The following is an 18,132-nucleotide window of genomic DNA, read 5'->3' as shown; positions in this document are numbered from 1 at the left end:
GGAAACGGAAGGGAGGAGGGCGCGGAGAAAGAATGGCCCTGCGGAGAGCAGCCTGTGCCCTGCACTCCCCAGGGCCCGGCGGCGCCCCGGAAACATGGGGAGGGGGCCCCAGGTGGGGCTGGGGGTGGGCGCAGGGTGAGCCCCCAGGCAGGTGTCGAGCCAGGGGGAGCTCAGGGCTCAGGGGGCCTGGGGCAGTCCTAGCACCAGGCCAGGCTGCCCCAGAAGAGGCAGGGGGAAGCCTAGCCGGGTCCTCCCCACTTCACTGGATTCCCTGAAGGCAGCTCAGGCGCCAGCCCCCACTTGAATAAAATTCCAAGTAAATATCCCAAAGAAGAGAGGCTTGTTTCTCAGGCATAGGTCCTGGTGGCACAGTCCCCACCCCTTATCCCCAGTCAGGGGCTTCCTGTCCCCAAGGAGACATGGGGCAGTCAAGGGGCAGAGGCCGGGGAGTGGACAGGTGTGGACTTTCCCCACGTAGGACGAACGCTCCCCTGGCAGAAGTCAGGCCCCAGCTTAAGTCTCAGCCCTAAGGTGGCCAGGTCACTTTAGCCCAGGAAGACAGAGTAACCAGGACACGGCCCAGTTACTCTCCACCCGCTGGAAAGCAGGACGTTGGGAGTGGAAGGGCGCAGCTCCTGAGGCCCAGGGGGTCACGGGCTCCACGCCCTGAGACTCGTCTCCTTCCGCAAGGGGCCGGTGCCCCCTCCCTGCAGGAGACCCTAGAGTCCCTCGGAGAGACTTCAGCCTCCTGAGGGGCCCACATGCAGGCAGGCAGGATACCACGTAGGCCCAACTGGCCCCCACCCCCAGCCGGGAAGAACAATGTCACCACACTGGAAACCAGACTTGGTTTGCATAGTCTGCACGTTTAATCACTTTAAAACCTCTAACATTATCTCGTGTCCATTAAATAGAACCAACAATACTGGGCCTGTTTAAATTACAAGAAAAAAAAATCATCGTGCACCAACCCAGTATCTTACAAAACCAGCTGGGCTGGCCACGAGGGTGGGAGCATGGGGAGGAGGGGGCACCCCTGGGCAGGCGGCTAGATACCAGGACAGCTAGGGAAGAGAAAGAAAAGGGGACTCCCGGATGGGAGGGGACTGATTGTCCTAACGGGAGGGGTGCAAAAGGCACGTCAGAAGAGGGCGTTTGTGGGGGGCGTGACAGGCCAGTGCTTTCTCCACCAGGGCACAGTGTTGGAAGGGGCTCAGTGCCACCCCCTGCCCACCCCTGGCACTTGGAGAGTCAGTGACCCATGAGCCCTTGGCATGATGGGCCCCACATGAAACACGGACGTCACTCTGCCCCTCCCACCATGACCCCTCTTTCCTCGAGCCCGCCCGTCTGGCCGCCTCTTCAGGACTTGGGGCTTAGCCGCCCCTCACTCCTCAGCAACACGCTGCAGCTCCTACACCTCGGCCGGGGCAGCCAGGGAGGAGCAGGGTGGATGGTGGGTGTGAGAAGGTGGGTGGTCCAGCTGCTACCCCCATTAAAAATACAAAAAAAACACAAAATCATCAGCATCTAAAGTGAAATAATCACAAAGTGAAAATATATCCTCAAACAGCCCCTGAGATCCCCACAGGGGAAAGCAGCATCGGGTGGGAGGCGGGAGAGCCCGGCTGGGCCACCGTCCCTCCCCACCACCCACCCAGGGGCTCCAGGACTGTGAGTGCCAACAGCCCAGGCAGCCCCGGGCTCAGAAAACAGGGACTTGGGCCCTGGCGGGAGGGAAGGGTGCACGAGAGGGGAGGGTGGTCAGGACGCCAGCAGGGGCTCAGCCCGAGCTTCAGGCCTGGCCGTGCCGGCCGAGCTCGGCCTGGCAGCCAGCCGCGGTGGAGGCACGGAGCGCGGCGGCAGGCAAGGGGACACGCACAGGCGTGCACACCTGGAAGCACCTGCCTTGCCTTGGTCCCTTCCTATGATCACTGCTTCCGCCGAGGCTCACCAGAAGTGGGAGACAGGGTCAGGGACGCAAAAGCCCTTGGAGAGGTGGCCTCTTCCTTCAAATACCTCCTAGGCCAGCCTCCCTGCTGCCTGGATGGGACCATTATTGCTTTAGAGGGACAGGGAAGGGGCAAGAGCTGCAGCCTGGGTCAGCAATCCCGGAAAGGAAGGGCCCCCCCTCTCCACTCCGCAGGAACTCTGGCGGGGACCTGGGCCTTGGAAGCTGCCCTAAAGGTTTCACTCCTTTCTCCACATGGACGGGGGAGGTGAGGACCTCCCACCCCCTAGCTGGTCCTGGGGCCCTACCTCGGGCAGCCAGGTGGGCCCAAGGTAGGGTGGGAAGCAGTATCTGCCCCTCTTGCCTCCCAACTGGGGTCCATACCCAGTCCCAAGATAAAAAAATACTTTGGTGAATTAAAAAGTGCCCAAGGAGGGAATCGGCGTGAGGGGCGGGCAGTGGGCTCGTCAAAGGGCGCTCTGGTCTTTGATAAAGGCGGTCCTCTCGCCCCGGCCCTCGTCCTCGTCCGAGTCGGACGGGCACTCCTCCTGCCAGGCTTCGGGCGGCAGCCCCTTGTAGGAGATGAGGCCGCGGTCCATGGTGTACACCTTCACGCCCCGGAAGCTGAAGCCTGAGCGCAGCTGCAGGACCAGGAAGACAGTGACGAAGACCAGCACGATGAAGGCGCAGCCGAGGCCGGCCACCACCTCGGGCAGGTGCGAGGGCAGCTGCCCTGCCCGCAGCCGCGGCTCCGTGCCCACCTCCAGCGGTGGCCGGGGCGGCTGCTGCTGTGGCGGGGACTCCCGGCTGCTCTGGCTTTGCCGGGAGCAAGTCTGCTCCACAGGGTCCAGGGAGGCGTGGCTGGGGCAGCTGAGGCAGTCCGTGGGGGCCGGGCCCTGGCATGTGGCACATGAGGCGTGGCAGGGGGCACAGACACTGGCCCGGATGGTCTCCACATCATTCTCAGTGCTGTAGTGTGTGTCGAGGACTTGGGGAGCGAAGCCTGGTGGGCAGTGCTGGACACAGCTCTTCTGGTGCAGGGAGAAGCCCTCCTCGCATACTGTCGGCATGGGGAGGGGGTGTCAGCTGGGCAGGCCACGGCCACTGGGCCACGAGAGCCCTCAACCCCAGGACCATGGCAGCCCCAAGCAGAGTCCCCAGTCCCTAGGGGCCCCTGCCCCAGAACTATGGTCATCCCAGGGTCATCCCTCTTTTCCTCCTAGAGCGGGGCTGCAGGACAGGCGGCCCCCGTCCCCCAGCCTCAGGCCCACAGCCCACAGCACCCACTACTGACCCACGCAGGCCTGGCTGGACGTGAGAGTCTTGCAGCCGCTGCTCTCGGGAGGTGTTGGCAGCCCCTCGGGGGCTGTGCCGTAGAGCACGAGGGTGAACTTGGTCAGCGTCCCTATTCCCGAGCAGGGAGGAGGCAAGAGTGAGGGCGCGGCACCGTGCCCAGCATCCCAGACCCTGCCAGTTCTCCTCCTCATCCCCCACTCCCACCCCATGTGCCCCCAGTACCATAGTTGTTGGCTTCGCTGGTGTTTTCAATCTCCAGGACCCACTCGCCAGAGGGATCCTCATCCCAGGAATGGGTTGTCATGAAGGCCCAGTCGTTAAACCCGTCTGCGGAGTAGTCGTGTGGCCTGGGTGGGGGTTGCACACAGCCAGGTGAGGCCTCTAGGGACCCCAGGCCAGGGCACACCTGGCCCACAACACACGGGCAAGCACCATGCCCAGGGGCTGGAAACGCCTCCTGGCCTGGCCACTCCCCAGTGGGCCAGATGCTCTCAACCAGGGGGTTCCAGAAAGGTCCAAGGGTGCTACGCAAGGGGCTGCACACCGCTGGCATTACATAGGTAGAAGCCAGGGATTTCTACACTATGCAACAGTCCCACAGGACAAAGCTGTCCCTCTCAAAATGCCAGTGGTGCTCCCATGGAGTAGCACTGGGCAACCGCTGGGGTATGGGTGACTGAAGGTATGCACGTGGGCTGCCAGGGACAGGAGGCACTGGGCAGGGCAGGCGGGGGACAGGGCAAGTACCTGGCGGCCAGCAGGGTGGAACGGGTGCCCATGGGGCTGACCAGGTGGATGGCCAGGTCGCCACGGCGATTGTAGGACAGGGTGAGCCGCGCCTGAGCATGCTCCAGCCGTGTGATATGGTTGGGCCCGCCCAGGCACGCGGTGACTGTCTTCCGCACCTCTAGCCGTTTCCCGATGTCCCTGTGCAGAGAGCAGCAGGAGGGTCAGCCTGGCCCAGAGGGACCAGCAGGCACCCCCGCAACTCTCAGGCCACGCGGGCCCCCTCCCAGCCTGGGTCCAGCCCTCACTTCGGCTCAGTGAGGATGTCGATGATGCACTTCCGCTGGGGGGCCACCGTTGTCCAGTTCTGGGCCAGGGCTACCATGGCACCTGCATCCAACAGCCCGTAGCCATACGAGTGACTCACTGTGGAGACAGGGAGGCAGGGTCAGCTGGGAGGCATAGGGTGCCCCCCACCTACCTCCACGCTCAGCCCACTGGGCACCCTGCCCTCACCTTTCCGGCCGACACCATTGGTGGCCCAGTCGTTAGCATTAAGGTGGGCTGGCTTTGAGGTCTGTACCACTAGGTGCTGCATGTCCCGCCAGGTGAGGTTCTTACTGCAAAGGAGGAAGGGAGAGGCCGAGGCTCAATCCTTCTGGGAGCAGCTAGAGAGGACGGGCTGTCCTGCAGACAGTGCCAGTAGGGCCAGGGCTGTCCCTTGGCCCCCACCCACTTACTTGGCCTCCAGAGTGAGAGCAATGATGCCAGCCGCCAAGGGGGCAGAGGCGGAGGTGCCTGTGTGGGACTCTGTGCACTTCTGCCGCAAGTCAGTGGTCACCTGCCGGGGCACAATGGTATTGGGGCCTGTGACGGGTAGAGGGGATCGGGGGGCCACCCGGCTGCCCTCCCCCTGCCTAGAGGCCCTGGGCACCACAGATGCCTTGGTCCCAGCTGCTGCCTTGCTAACCTGCTAGGGACAGGCCAAGGCAATGGGGACAGTTCTGGGCTTGACCAGAGGCTGGGGACCGTGGAGAGCAACGCGTGTTTTAGGGAGAGCCCACATGTCTCAAGGGCCTCACAGACAGCTCCATGGCCCCCGAGAGCCTTAGAGAGCCGAAGCTCACACTGCACGACGCCTGAGCCTCTGCCACCCAGCCCCAGGGGGAAGGGAGGCCCACGGGGTCCACGAGGGGGCCCTGGGCAGAGCCAGCAGGCAGCCCCTCTTCCCCAGCCCCCGCCCGGGGCAGGACTCACGATCTGCTTCTCATTCTGGTTGCCGCTGCTGTAGGTCGTGGCCAGTGTGGACGAGCAGGCCTCGCTGTACCAGGGCACGTTGCCGAACTGCGTGGCGCTGCTAATGGACAGCGTGTAGATACTATTGGTGTAGCCGTCGCAGTTGCAGCTGTCATGTTCCCGGCCCCCGTTCCCTGAGGCCCAGACAAAGATGGAGCCCAGCCCCCCTCGGCCCTGTGGACAGAGCGGGCTGGGGTCACTCGGGATCGGGCCTCGGGGAGGCCTGGCGGGAAGATGCTCCCGGAGACTGGGCAGGCTGGGCCTCATTCTCTGGGGACCTATCTACCTCCCAGGTGTCCTGTGAGATCCCTGGTGGATCAGGTATGTTTGCAAATACGGCTGTGCACAAAAAACTAGACCAGGGCCAGCACCCAGTGCTCAGGGTGGCGCTCTCCAGGGAGCGGGGCTAGGGGCGATTTGTATTTTCTTCACTCTTCTTCTGTCCATTAACGTTTTATTAAACATGCTTCGTATAAAATTAAAAAACACAGGAATGAAACAAAACAAAAGACACGAGGGCGAGAGCTGCAGAGAGGACAGCGCCGGCCTGCCCCGAGGCCGGACCAGGCCCCGCCTCACCTGGCTCACGCCCCGGAAGAAGGCCTCCTCGGCCAGGCGCGCCGGCCCGTCCACCGTCTTGCCGTCGTCCTCGGGGCCCCAGCTGGCGCTGTAGATGTGGATGTGGTTGGGGTTCAGGCCCAGCGAGCGTGCCTCCACCGCGTCGGTGACCTCTCCGTCCAGCATGCGCACCCCTGACCACGAAGGATGCCGTGTGGGTCCAGCCGCCAGGCCCCTCCCCCAGCACACCCGGCCCTGCTCCCAGGGGAAGCTGGGGAAGCCCGAGCCCCTTCCACCTGTCTGCCTCTGCCCCTCACAGACAAGGCCGGAGAGGGGAGAGAGGGGACCTCCTGCCCCCAACCACACGTCTGCACTAGGGAGAGACTCTGGTCTTCAAAGGAGCATGGTGACCAGGGCCTGCCATGAGAGGACTGAGGACGGGTTGTGAGGATTTGGGGAGATTCCTGCTGAGAAACACCCACCCCACCCCACAGGACCACCGGCACTGGGGGTCCAGCTATTTGAGTCACTGAGAGCCCTCTCTGGAATATCTGTCAGGCCAGAGGGTCCACAGTGGGAAAGTGGCAGGCACTGACCAGCGGGCAGAGAAAAGTCCCACTGAAGGGCCCTCCCAAAGACGGAATGGCCAAGGCCCACACCCACCTCCAATGCGGGCGTTATAGGCCACGCCTACACCGCAGACGCCATTGTTGGCCACTGCGGCCACTTCGCCTGCACACCGTGTGCCATGCCTGCCAGGGCCAAGAGCATAGCATGAGTAGGGCGGACAGGGTGCAGCAGACGTGGCCTGAGGAGCAGGAAGGATCTGTGTGCCCCCCAACGACTCCCGTGCCCCCATGCACAGCCCTCCCCCACCGCTGCCCTCGGCGGTGCCAGCTCCACCCCGACCAAACCCTCCCCCGGAGCCCCAGCTGCACCAGGCCCGTGGAGGAAGCTTCAGCCTGCTGAGCGGGGCACATCCCGCCGGGCTCAGCCCTGTTTCCTTGGTGGAAGGGAGGGGGGAGGCAGAGGCCAGGGACCTGCCATTTCTTACCTGTTGTCATTCATCTGCGTGTACCGAGGCTGGGGGTCAGGGTCTTGGTCGTTGACATCAAAACTGGCCCCAGGATCCTGGAAAGGATGTGGCCACCGTCAGGAGCAGCCGGACCCCACTGTCCTAGCAGGACAGCCCCTAGCCACCCCTCGCCAGGGACTGCTGCCGCCTCCCCCGCCTCCTCACATAATTGCCTGCCAAGTCCGGGTGGTTCTTCTCAATGCCATCGTCCAGGATGGAGACCACGATGCCGCGCCCCGTGTAGCCCTGGGCCCAGGCCTCCTTCACATTCAGGTCCCGCTGAGTGACGCCCGCCTGTGGAGACACCCATCCCCGTCACTTAGGAGACGCGGGGGCTGTGTGAGGTTGGGGTGCCCGGATCCCCTCACCACCCCCCACCGCCTTCTCCACCCTCCCTGAAGTGCCACCGTTGGTTGTGCCTGCCTGGCAATGTGGGGAGCTCGGGGAGGGCCACCCCAGGCTTAGCGGGCTGGGCTGGGGACACTGCCCAGCAGAAGGGAAGGAAGAGAATCAGAGGAGGCTGCAGAGGCAGCCTCACCTGCCCATGGGAGTCCCCAGGGGTGGCGGGCGAGGAGGCGCGTACCAGGTACCACTGCTGGGGAAACTTGGGGTCTGTGGGCTCCTGGTACACGTCCCGTTTGGTCCGTCGCTTTGCCACCTGCTGCTCCAGCCACTGTACCTGTGAGGGAGCGAGGGAAAGATGGTGTGTAGGCGGAAGAGAGGCTCCTGAGAGCAGAGAGGTAGGTGGCAGCAGGGGGCCAGGGCCACACTCACTTGAGGCTCCCTCTGCAGCCGGCTGTGCCGCGGGCGGTGAGGCGACAGGGACCGCTTTGTCACTGCTCGATGCCAGAAGTGGTAATAGTCGCCGAAGATCTGCAACAGAGCAGGACGTCTGAGCTGGGCTTTCCATCTGTCGGTCCCCAGGGAGGCGGGGGACGGGGGTGGACAACGGCTGCACGGGAGACTCACAATGGCAGGGGCATCTGCTCCCTGCCCAGGACCCAGCAAGAACACGCAGGGCACCGAGAGGGCTCACCCTTACTGGGGCGCGCTGGTCGTCTGAGCCACCTAGGCTAAAAGCCCAGGGCAGGACCAGCCACTGCACCCATTCCACCGGCCACCCGGAACATGCCTTCTACACAGAGGCCCCTGAGAAAACAAGCCCAGCAGTTCTTGCTCCCTGGTGCCAGAGCCCCTGTCTTTTCTGGGCCCCACCTGCTGGCAATGGCCTGTGTCTAGGCCAGCAGGCCAGGTAAGAACACGTACCTGACCCAGGTTGAGGAACCCATGCTTTCGTGCCACGCTGTCAGCCACGGCCGGGCCTCCAGGAATGTGCACAGCCCATGTGTTGGTGAAGACCTTCTGGCCCCGGGCATCAGCTGCCAGCAGGACCAAGGTTCCTGCTGCTGCTACCACCCATAGCAACCAGGGCCTCAGCTCCATGGGGGGGAGGCAGGTGGCCGGGACCCCGGAGCTCTCGACTCCTTGGCCTGTCACAGGGCCTCGGCTTCCACGTGCCTGCTCACTGCCTGTGGCCCGGGGTTAACTGGTGGGGGCATGAGGCCGAGACTGGCAGGGCTAGGGAGGGTGAGGGCTGGCGGCTCTGAGGGGAAGAAGAAGGGAAGAGGGGAGAGAGTCAGCGCCTCCCCCGGCCGTGCAGTAGAGCTGCCCCCCCCCTCCCCAGGGCTCATCTAGGCCTGAAAGGCAAGAAGAAATCCAGGCCCCAGGGTCTGCCGGATGAGATGGGTCCCCTGGACCCCGCCAGGCCTTTCTCCACACAAGAATACAAGTGTGACACAAGATGTGGGAGGAAGAGTATTAAGGCTTATGTCACTCAAAATCAGAAAAAACAAATGAATATTCACCGTGATGAAAGTAAAAAGATACGCTATAAGGCAGTGTGTACACAAAATCCCATTTTTTGTTTTTTAAAAACTATTTATACATCTATATTTATACATAACTCAAAACAAAATCTGGAAGGACACACACTAAAATGTTAACAGTGGCTCTCTCAAGATGGTAAGAATTACGAGCCATTGTTATTTTCTTCTTTGTGTCATTCTATATTCTCCAAATTACCTAGGTATATTTTACATAAGAATAAAGCGTTGGCTTTTTAAAGTTTTTTAAATGAATGGTGTCTACACAACTCGCTAGGGTTTCCTGGTTCAGCAAAGCAGATTCAGACACAGGGAGTTATGTGCAAAGCCCCCCAGCCCTGGGAGGACCGGCAGTGGGCTTTGCAGGCCAGGCTCTAGCACAGGGATCACGGAGGCTGCACCCCTCCAGGGCTGAGACTGCGGCTATCAGTGAAGTCAGGGCCCAGGCTCCTTTCCGCAGCCTCCTGGGGAACGCTGGGGCTGGGCTGCCCCGCCCTGCCCGCTGGGCCTGGAGGCCCCCCAGCAGCCCCCTGGCTCACTCCACACCCACCCTTGCGTAATCCGAGCCGGGCAGCCAGGGCAAACACTGGCTGCTGAGCCAGGAGCGCCAAGGTGAGGCTGAATCAATAGTCCTCGTGTTGTTTTTCCTCCTTCAGCAAACAGACAGCAGGACCTCTCTGCCCAGGGCCACATAACTGTCCCCACATAGGGCCCCTGACTAGCCAGAAGCCAAGCCCCTTGGTGGGAGGAAGCTGGGAGAGGTCCCAGGGGTGCCGCTGGGGGAGCCCGTCTCAGCGCCAAGCTCCTTGAGCGGCATCCACAGGGCCCCAGATGCCCCTACCACTCCTGTGGCTGAGGCCACACTTTGCTGGATGGCAAAACGGAGGCACCCCAGCTCACGCAGACCTTGGGGAGCTGGACAGGCAGGCTTGCCACCTGGAACTCCTCACCTCTCCAGGGCAGCCTTCAGCCACGACTGGCGTCCCTGGCTGCCTGCAATCCCACCCTGCAGGCTGGGGGGACTCCACGCACAATTCCTAGAGTATTTTCAGTTTAGACCAAAATAACCTGACAGCTGATGGCAGGAGACATCTACAATGCAGCTCCTCCACACCCTGAGAGGCAGATCCACAGGGTACCAGGACAGGCCTGCGAGCCACAGTCCCATGACACCCTGGGTGACTGGTTCCAGAAAGCTGGCTTGAGCAATGGCTGGACAGCCAGATGCCCCAGCCCTAGCGGGTGAAGAGACACCAAGCCCCTTATTTAACAGAGGATGTGGGGCCCTGGGGGAAAAGCTGCATAAGAACAGGGCCTCTTCTCCCTTTCTTGCCACCACAACAGCTGCCTCTTGGGTCCAGATGTCATGCAAAACCCCTGACTACAGTGCTATAAGCCCTGCTGGGGCCCCCAAGTCAAGGCTGGGTTCATCTGGGTCTAGCCCAGATTCCCGCACACCGTGGATGGAGCCGCAGCTGCTTGGCGTTAAACGTGATTAACCAACTATTTAATTACCTTGCAGCACCCAGAAAGCAAGCAGGCTTCAGGCACAACCGAACAGTCCCCCAAGAAACAGGGCCAGCCTCCCTCTGCCCAATGTCCCCAGCCATGGTGAAGGGTGGATATGGCTCTCAGAACCTTGAAAGCCCCTGACACTCTGCCTCAGCATCCGGGATGGAGGGAGGACCCCTCCCAAAAAAGTAAGCACTGAGAACAATGAATGAATGGGCTTCTTCCCACCCCCACTCCAGACTCTGACTCACCCTCGGAGTCCCAGTTTGTCTCAAACCCACAGGCTTGCTCTGTTTCTTGTGATCCTGTTTCACATGGGACTCAGCTCCAGCCCGTGGCCACAGAGAGCTGTGGGTGCTCTTCCTGGCTGTGTTCTTGGGCAAAGCCCTTTTCTCCAGCTCCAGAACCTCCTGACACAGAGCCACTCCAGGGCACCCCAACTGCACCTACCCCCGGGACCGACTGCTGTTTCCCAGGCACTAGAAGTCTGGCTCAGACACGGCCACAGAGCAAGCCACTGGGGGGCTGCTCGGATATGGTGTCTAGCAGCGACACCAAGCAGGGTCCTGTTACACGCACTGGGAGGCTCTGGTGAAATGAAGACTTCCAGTCCCTATTCACATACTGTTTGGTGCGTGATCTTACGCAAGTCACTTCCTCTCGCGGAGCCTCAGTTTCCTTGGTGGTAAAAACTGCTAGACCAGCGATTTTCAAACTTTTTTTTTTAAGCCACAGAATTCTTTTTTAAAAATCAAATATTACGTGGAAGCCCAATATAGGAAATACTAAAACTAGGGCTGTTCTTGGTGAGGTGGGGCCGGGCTACTTTCTTTTGCGGTGTCCACACCTGGCCAGCAGCTGCCCCGGGCTCAACTAGGCCACAGCGCCTGGGCTCCCCAGCAGAAAGAGAACCCCAACACTCTCCGGCAGATGGGGGTCTGCACCCCCAGGGGCAAGCGCGTAGGGGATGATGGGAAAGCAGGTTCTGGCAGACAGACTGCCGTCAGACCTGTCTGGCAAGCAGGCCGCCCCTCGGTCCGGCCACCCCACGGGGGCCTCGGCCAGGCCTAGGCAGAAGGCAACCACGGGACCTACCTGGGCCGGCCTGCCAGAGCCGGCGGCCCCGCACCTGAGTCCTCTGTCGCACAGGTGTGCGGGCGGGGGAGAGGCCCGGGCCAGGAATAACCCCCCACCAGCCCCCGCAGCCGCTCCTCCCTCGCCTGGCGGAACGAGGCCCTCCCGGCCGCGAGTGGGCGAGTGCCCGCGGCCCCGGGGACGGCGGGGAGGCGGGAGCACCCAGCGCCTCTGGAATTCTCGCCCCATCCCGCCCAGCAGGGGCCCCGCAGGCGCTTCCTGAGGTCAGAGGGCTCGCCCCGGCCCCAAGCGGAAAAGTACCGGCACGGGCAGGGGCCGGGGCCGAGCCGGGCCCGGCGCGCTCAGGTGGGCTGCGGGGCGCCCTTCCCGCTCCCCGCGGCTCCACCCTCGGGCCCGGCCCGGGAGCCAGTTCCCAAAGCCGGCCGGGCAGCCGGACCCTCGGGGCCCGGGTCAGGGCTGTCCCGGCGCCAGCGCCCCCGACTCTCGGCCGGGCGCTCGGGCCGCGGCGCCCGCTCCCCCGGCAGAGGCCCGGCGGTCCCCTCGGCCCGGCCCCGGCGCGCTGCCGGCCCCAGGCCCCGCGCCCTCGGCGCTTACCCTGGGGAGCCCGGGCGGCGAAACTTTTCCAGGCGAGCGCCGCGGCGGCTCCAGCGCCCCTCGGCCGAGCGGAGAGCCCGGCGGCGGGGCCTGGGCTCGGCGCGGTCCCCGTGCCCGGCACCGGCGTCACGGCGCGGAGGCGGCGAGGCGCGGCGGCGCGGCCTCGGCCGGGCCGGCGACCAGGGCAGGGCTCGGCCTCCGGTCCGGCTCCGGCGCAGGCGGGGGCAGCGGCCGGGCCGCGGCGGCGCGGCTTGTTTACTCGGGCCGCTGTCAGCGGCGGCGGCGGCGGCAGCCGGGCTCCTCCTCCTCCGCCGCCGCCGCCGCGCCCCTCCCCCTCGCGGCGCCACCTCCGCGCTCCCCCGACCGTCGCCGCGACCGCCGCCGCCTGCCCGCGGCCCCGGCCCGCCGCGCCGCCCATGCCGCCGGCCCGGGCCCGCGTTCGGAGCGCGAGCGCCGCGCGCCCCGGCGCGCCCGGCCCCGAGCGGCTCCGCGGCCTTCTGGGGCGCCCGCTGCCTCCGGCTCCTGCTAGGGGCAGGTAGGAAGTGGGGCCGGCGATCCCAAAGCTCTCCGGCCGCCGGCGCGGTCCCCAGGCCCCTCTGTCCGCGCTCCCGCCCCGGCTCGGCTCTTCGCGCCGCGAGCTCCCTGGGCGGACGGCCGCGGAGAACCAAACTGGGGGCCGGTGGGACGGAAGGGCTGGGGGAGTCGGTCTGAGCCCAGCCTCGGCCAGAGCCTAGGGGACTGGCCCTCTCCTTCCCCGCTTCCCCACGCCGGAGCCATGAGTTTGAGCGTGACCCGGTTAAGTGCCCTGGGACGGCGGCCTGGGGTGCTCCACTCCTGGGTCGAGGAAGGACTTCACAGCGCAGGGCAAGCCTCCTCGTGGCCTACTGTTAGAGGAGTCACGACTGAATTTGCATCTCTATAGCTGGATATATAAGCAGAAGTAGCCTACCTCCTTTTAATTTTTTCAGCTTTCTTACACCAACCTCGTGCCAGGCACCTGGCCAGTTTACATTATCTCCTCCTATGTACATTATTTAATCCACAGAATCCCTTCAGGCTGACATTATTGATCCCATTTTACAGATAAGGAAACTGAGGCACACGAAGTTTAAATAATTCGCCCAAAGTCCCACGGCGAGCAGGCCTCAGCCTGGAGCTCCGAGGCTGGGTTTTGGCAGAGCCTGAATCCAAGCTACTTGCAGTATATCAGCGGGAGCCGCCCCTCCCTGGGCCCTAGAAAATGTCTGTGCTCCTTGGCTGAGGCAGACCCTGCTTCGGCTGAGAAGAGAGGAGGGAAAATGTGGCCAAGAGCTTCCCAGGCTGGGTCATTGCAAGGTCGCCGAGCAACCTGTGCCCAGGGCTCACCGCCTGAGAGAGGACCTGGCAGCTCAGGGTTACCTTGTGGCAGTCCGTGGCCTCCGTCACACACAGGTTCCTGGATAATGAAAACATAAACACCACCGAGGGCTTTTTATAGGCCAGGCACTGTTCTACGCTCTTTCCATGCGTTAGCTCGTTTTGTCCTCACCACAAGCCCCTTGGCGGGTTTCAGTACATTTGCCTTCAGGTGCCTTTTATGCACCACTCTACAACTTACAGAGGAGGAAACAGGCCCAGGGAGGTTAAATAATATTCCTAAGGTAACTCCTGTGAAAAGTCAGTCAGCAAACAGGCTCAAATCCCTGTGGCAATATTTTGTACTATGCCACCTTAAACAAGTTACTTAATTTCTCAGAGCCTCAATTAACCCTTCTGTGAAATGGAGATAAATGTTCAGTTGATGGGCTCGGGTACCATTGGGCACCCTTGCAAACACTGCGAAAACTGGCAACTTGAGGAAGAATGTGGGGTCCTTAGAGTTGAACTGGGAGATAAGTCTGGTTGGCCCCCTCCTGGAGAGGGGACTTGCCCTTCGGGGAGCTAAGATTATAGGGTCCACTCTGGGGCAGCCCCGACCAGTGCCGGCCACATTGGAAGTGACACTCCTCTAAGTCAGACTGAGGCAGGAAGTGAGTCACAGCTCTTCCTCAGGCTGTGAGCAAGAGAACCCCATTGAGGGGAAACAGGGACAGGGCTGGCCCCCAGTGCCATTCCCACATGTCCTCTGGCCTGAAAGAAAGGTCAGCCCAGAAAAAAGCAATAGAGCTGCCTGGGGGCCCCACCCATCCTGGAGGCTGGCCCCAGGGGAGCCGCAGTGGGCCTTGGTGGGGGAGGGGTGAGCCGCCCAGACAGCTGTCACCCAGCCAGACCCGGAGGAACTTCCCGGTTTCTTCCTTCGGAGCAGCTTTGCCCCTCCAGCCCTGCCTTTGGCACGAGGCAGACTCTGAGCCGTGCTGCTCGGAGGTGCATCACTGACAGGGAGGAATGAGAAGGGCTTGGGCAGGTGAGCTCCTGTCCTTGCTTCACCCAGCGCTTCTCAACTTTTGTCCCTCTCATATAAGATTGTACTTCATAACAATTCTGCTAAAAAGAATTTGAAAGCCACTCTCCACGAGAGCCCTGTGGAGAGAATCCCATTTTGCCACAGCTGGTGACGTCTTCCTTTATCTCATTGCAGTGAGTCCTGTGGCAGGTATGGTTATACTCCCAACCGCTAAGCTGTCCCCAGGGCCCAGGCCTTGGGGCCTCTGCCTCTGCAATCCCACCTTATCACTTGATGCAGTAGGTGGTCGGACTTGGGCATGTCACAGGAGCCTGGCAGTGGATGGGAGGGGAGGGCCTAGGAAGGGGGTCCCCCCTGCCCAGCAGGGCTCTGGGAGGAGGGTCCGGCCATCCAGGCTTCTCTTTACCCTTGGATGGGAGGCTAATCCAGAAGGCTCCTGCGAATAGCCATAGTCCTTGGAGTCCCTGTGACTCCAGGTGCTTGTATTATCCCCTGGGGTGCCCCGGACCTCTTGGAGCTCTTCGCCGCCTCAGGCATCTCAAAGCCTTCAGCAGCAGCACCCACACCTGGTTTTAATCAAAGTGTCTACATGACATCCATACTTGCATAGAAGGGTGCACAACAGAATTTAATTGGTGTTTTTCTCTGAAAGGGTCAGATTTGAAAGCCATTTGTTTCTTTTTTTTTTTTTTTTTTTTTTTGCTTACCTGCATTTTCCAGGAATGTCTACAATAACTCTTGTAATAAAATAATTCAACCTGTAAGTCAAGCAGAATCAAAGAAAGCACGCCCATACTTCACCGTCCAGCTCCGGAGCATCTGGGGTCCATCCTGACCGCTGCTGCTTCCCCTGCCGGCTGCCGGTGTGACAGTCGGGCTCCTATCCCATCATGGGGCAGGGCCCTTCCCGTTCTGGCTAAACCACTTTGGAAAAACCTTCTTTATATGATGGGCAAACAGGGTGTCTGTGGGTGGGGGGAGGAGCTGGAAGTGATTTGGTGGTGACATATCTGGTCACGCTGGGACTAGCGCCCAGCATGGCCAGCCTTTCTCATCTTCCCCATTTATTGGGGTGGGTCTGCATTTACCTTTTACCGCTGGGCTTTGCCACATCCCAGTCACTTGGCTTAATGGCCTCCTTCCGCAAGCTCCAGCTCTGTGTCTTCTGCCTTGCCTTCCATGCCCAGCCGGTGCTACCCACAATTAGGCACCTAATAAATGCTCTGGGTGCAGTCTAGGCTGCAGACGGTCATTGAGCAGCTCCTGGAAGCTGGGTCCCTTAGAGCTCGTCTGCAGGAAGCCAGAGATACCTCTGGTAGAGCTGCAAGGAGGTATTAATACTTGAGACCCACCAGGATGTTCCCAAGTTTGTAACCTCCGTGGCCTTGCAGCTCCAAGAAGCTGCTGCCCTTCCTTCTCCTTTTGATCCAGAAAAGTAAAAGCAGTCAATCATCATAACTTTGGAGTTTTTCAGTCGGTTTGTCATCCGGGACAGGGTTTCTAACCTCAGCACTATTGACAGCTTGGGACAGATAATTCCGTGTTGTGAGGACCGTCCTGTGTATTGTGGGATGTTCGGCTACATCCCCAGGCTCTAAACACGAGATGCCAGTGGCACCCTCACTCCCACAATGACAACCAGAAAGATCTCCGGACATTGCCAAATGTCCCTGGGGGACAAAATCACTCCTAATTGAGAACCACTGATGCAGGGTGACGAGTGTCACGGAGTGGTGGCTGATGTGCGAGGCGGCAGAGTCGCCTGCCGGGAACTGTGCGGAGACAGTTGGCAGTGAGAGAGAAAACTCCCAAACCCAAAACCGCCCAGCACGGCCGTGCAACCGTGGGGCCACTTAGCGTTCAGGGCCAAGAATCTTCTGCATCGTCACGACATCCGAGGAGGTCTCTTTCAGAAATGTTAATAATAATGCCGAATCAAGGGCGGGATCAGTCATGTCCATTTTCTAAGGCCGGGAGGTGCGTGAGCCACAGCAGCATTGGATGTGTATTTAGAGAGCAAATCAGCACGTGCCTGGGGGAAGGGCTAGGGAGGGGTGGGAGGAAACTTTTGGAGGTGATGGATGTGTTCATTATCTGGTTCGTGGTGATGCTTTCATGGGTGTGTGTGTACGTCAAAACATATCACGTTGTATACTCTAAATCCATGCAGTTTACAGTGTGGCAATTATACCTTAATAAAGCTATTTTAAAAATATATTTGTTTAAGGTTTTAGTGCTTGAAGGACATTATTTTGAAAATTCCCTAGCATGCAGTAGCCCGTTTCTTTTTCTTTTTTTTTTTTTCTTTTGAGACAGAGTCTCACTTTCTCGCCCCAGGTAGAGTGCAGTGGCACATCATAGCTCTCTGCAACCTCAGACTCCTGGGCTCAAGGGATCCTCCTGCCTAAGCCTCCTGAGCAGCCGGCACTGCAGGTGTGCGCCACCACGCCCCTCTAAGGTTTCTATTTTTAGTAGAGAAGGGGTCTCACTCCTGCTGATCGGGAACTCCTGGCCTCAAGCTGATCCGCCTGCCTCCACCTCCCAGAGTGCTAGGATTACAGGCCTGAGCCACCGCGCCCTGCTGAGTAGCCCATCTCTTGTCTGTGCTAGATAAATAAGGAGTCACTGTAGTCCTTAAAGTGAGAACAAAAAAAGAAAAAGAGAAAACAGAAAAAGAGGAGAAAACACTTGTGGGTCGCAAGGCTGACCTAAGAAAGGAGGAAAAGGAACGGTGAGAATGGTGGGCTCAGGCCTCGTCTGTGAGGCCGGGAGAGCCTGTCCTCCGGCCTAGGACAGGCACCAGAGAGCCTTTCAGTTGGATGATGCCATCAAACCAACATGTCTGGTATCATCAAGGGCTGGGGAAAAGAAAATAACAAATGTCGTGCTGGCTGCCAGGAAAGGAACAGATGATTCTGGGAATTATAGTCCCCTTCACTACCTTTAATCCCTAAAACAAACGTTGCTGGGGAAAAAGTCAGTTACGACCTGGAGGAAGGGTAGTGCTGTCCCTCAAGGACACACGGTCCGCCTGGGAGCAAAGAGCCGCGACAAGAGCCGGCCAGGGCCAGCCTGCAGGTTACAGGCTCATGCCCCAGGGCTGCACCTGGAGGGAGGGTCCCCGAGATGCCGGGAGGGAGAGCTGTGAGCGGCCTTCTGCGGTGCGGTGCTCTTTAGCTGGTGGAGACCCCGTCGGGGTCAGGAGCTCCTGAGCGAGGCAGGCGAGCACGGAGAGAGGTTGCGACAGGGATAAGTCATACGTGAAAAGGAAAACCTCTTCGGTGGAGGTTGAGTGTGCCCAGGCGTTTCACTCAATCATTCCTCGGATACTGAGTGGGCACCGGCCAGGAGCAGGGCCCCTCCCAATGCTCTGGTCACAGTGAGGGAGGCAGACAGCACGCAGGCGAATGAGCCAGTTTGTAAGAGAAGTTCAGATCATCATAAGTAGGCGGGAAAAACAGAACACAGAGGGTGGCGAGGGAGTGCCTGGGGAGGGAGAGGGTACCACCCTGGGCCAGGGAAGGCCTCTGGGGGGAGACATTTGAGCCGAGGCTCAAGAAAGAGGCAAAAGTGTAATGATCTGGAGGAAGGGTGTCGCAGGCAGAAGGAACAGCAAGGGGCGTCAGCTCGTGCACTGAGGAGGGGGCTGCTCTGGGAGCACGGTGGGAGGGGGTGAGGCTGGGGGGAGATGGGATGACACGGGGCTCAGGGCGAGATCAGGGAGCATTTGGTAGGCTGGGCCTGGAGCTTGAGTTCGAGTCTC

General features: G+C 60.8%; 1 protein-coding gene across 8 annotated transcripts; it reads right to left on the bottom strand.

Moving 5' to 3' along the window:
* Window positions 1-847: 847 nt before the first annotated feature.
* On the bottom strand, window positions 848-16,402 carry FURIN (furin, paired basic amino acid cleaving enzyme). Of its 8 annotated transcripts, XM_069466595.1 has the most exons (17): window positions 10,579-11,345; window positions 9,763-9,774; window positions 8,169-8,496; window positions 7,677-7,775; window positions 7,486-7,581; window positions 7,068-7,196; window positions 6,882-6,958; window positions 6,491-6,579; window positions 5,849-6,021; window positions 5,231-5,443; window positions 4,714-4,814; window positions 4,490-4,593; window positions 4,282-4,399; window positions 3,995-4,174; window positions 3,470-3,594; window positions 3,246-3,356; window positions 848-3,011 (listed from the first exon to the last, which is right to left on the bottom strand). In XM_069466595.1, exons 3-17 carry the CDS (start codon window positions 8,343-8,345, stop codon window positions 2,419-2,421), a joined length of 2,385 nt encoding a protein of 794 aa, XP_069322696.1. In that variant the 5' UTR covers window positions 8,346-8,496; window positions 9,763-9,774; window positions 10,579-11,345; the 3' UTR covers window positions 848-2,418. The 8 variants fall into 8 exon arrangements, with proteins under 8 accessions (XP_069322696.1, XP_069322697.1, XP_069322692.1 ...); XM_069466596.1 differs by lacking the exons at window positions 9,763-9,774; window positions 10,579-11,345 and adding an exon at window positions 15,166-16,402 and having other exon boundaries at window positions 3,250-3,356; window positions 8,169-8,505; XM_069466591.1 differs by lacking the exons at window positions 9,763-9,774; window positions 10,579-11,345 and adding an exon at window positions 15,166-16,400 and having other exon boundaries at window positions 8,169-8,505.
* Between the last annotated feature and the right edge of the window lie 1,730 nt (window positions 16,403-18,132).

Source organism: Eulemur rufifrons, chromosome 3 (assembly GCF_041146395.1).
Source record: "Eulemur rufifrons isolate Redbay chromosome 3, OSU_ERuf_1, whole genome shotgun sequence".
Lineage (NCBI taxonomy): Eukaryota > Metazoa > Chordata > Mammalia > Primates > Lemuridae > Eulemur > Eulemur rufifrons.
Note: the sequence above shows the minus strand (reverse complement) of the source record. Positions and strands in the feature narration are given on the sequence as shown.

Excerpts from the sequence above, each read along its gene's own strand:
- FURIN (XM_069466591.1), bottom strand. The coding sequence starts at position 8,345 with ATGGAGCTGAGGCCCTGGTTGCTATGGGTGGTAGCAGCAGCAGGAACC. Across the intron at positions 6,022-6,490 it reads CTATAACGCCCGCATTGGAG|GGGTGCGCATGCTGGACGGA; the intron begins GTGGGTGTGGGC and ends CTTCGTGGTCAG. Across the intron at positions 5,444-5,848 it reads TCTTCCGGGGCGTGAGCCAG|GGCCGAGGGGGGCTGGGCTC; the intron begins GTGAGGCGGGGC and ends CTCTGTCCACAG.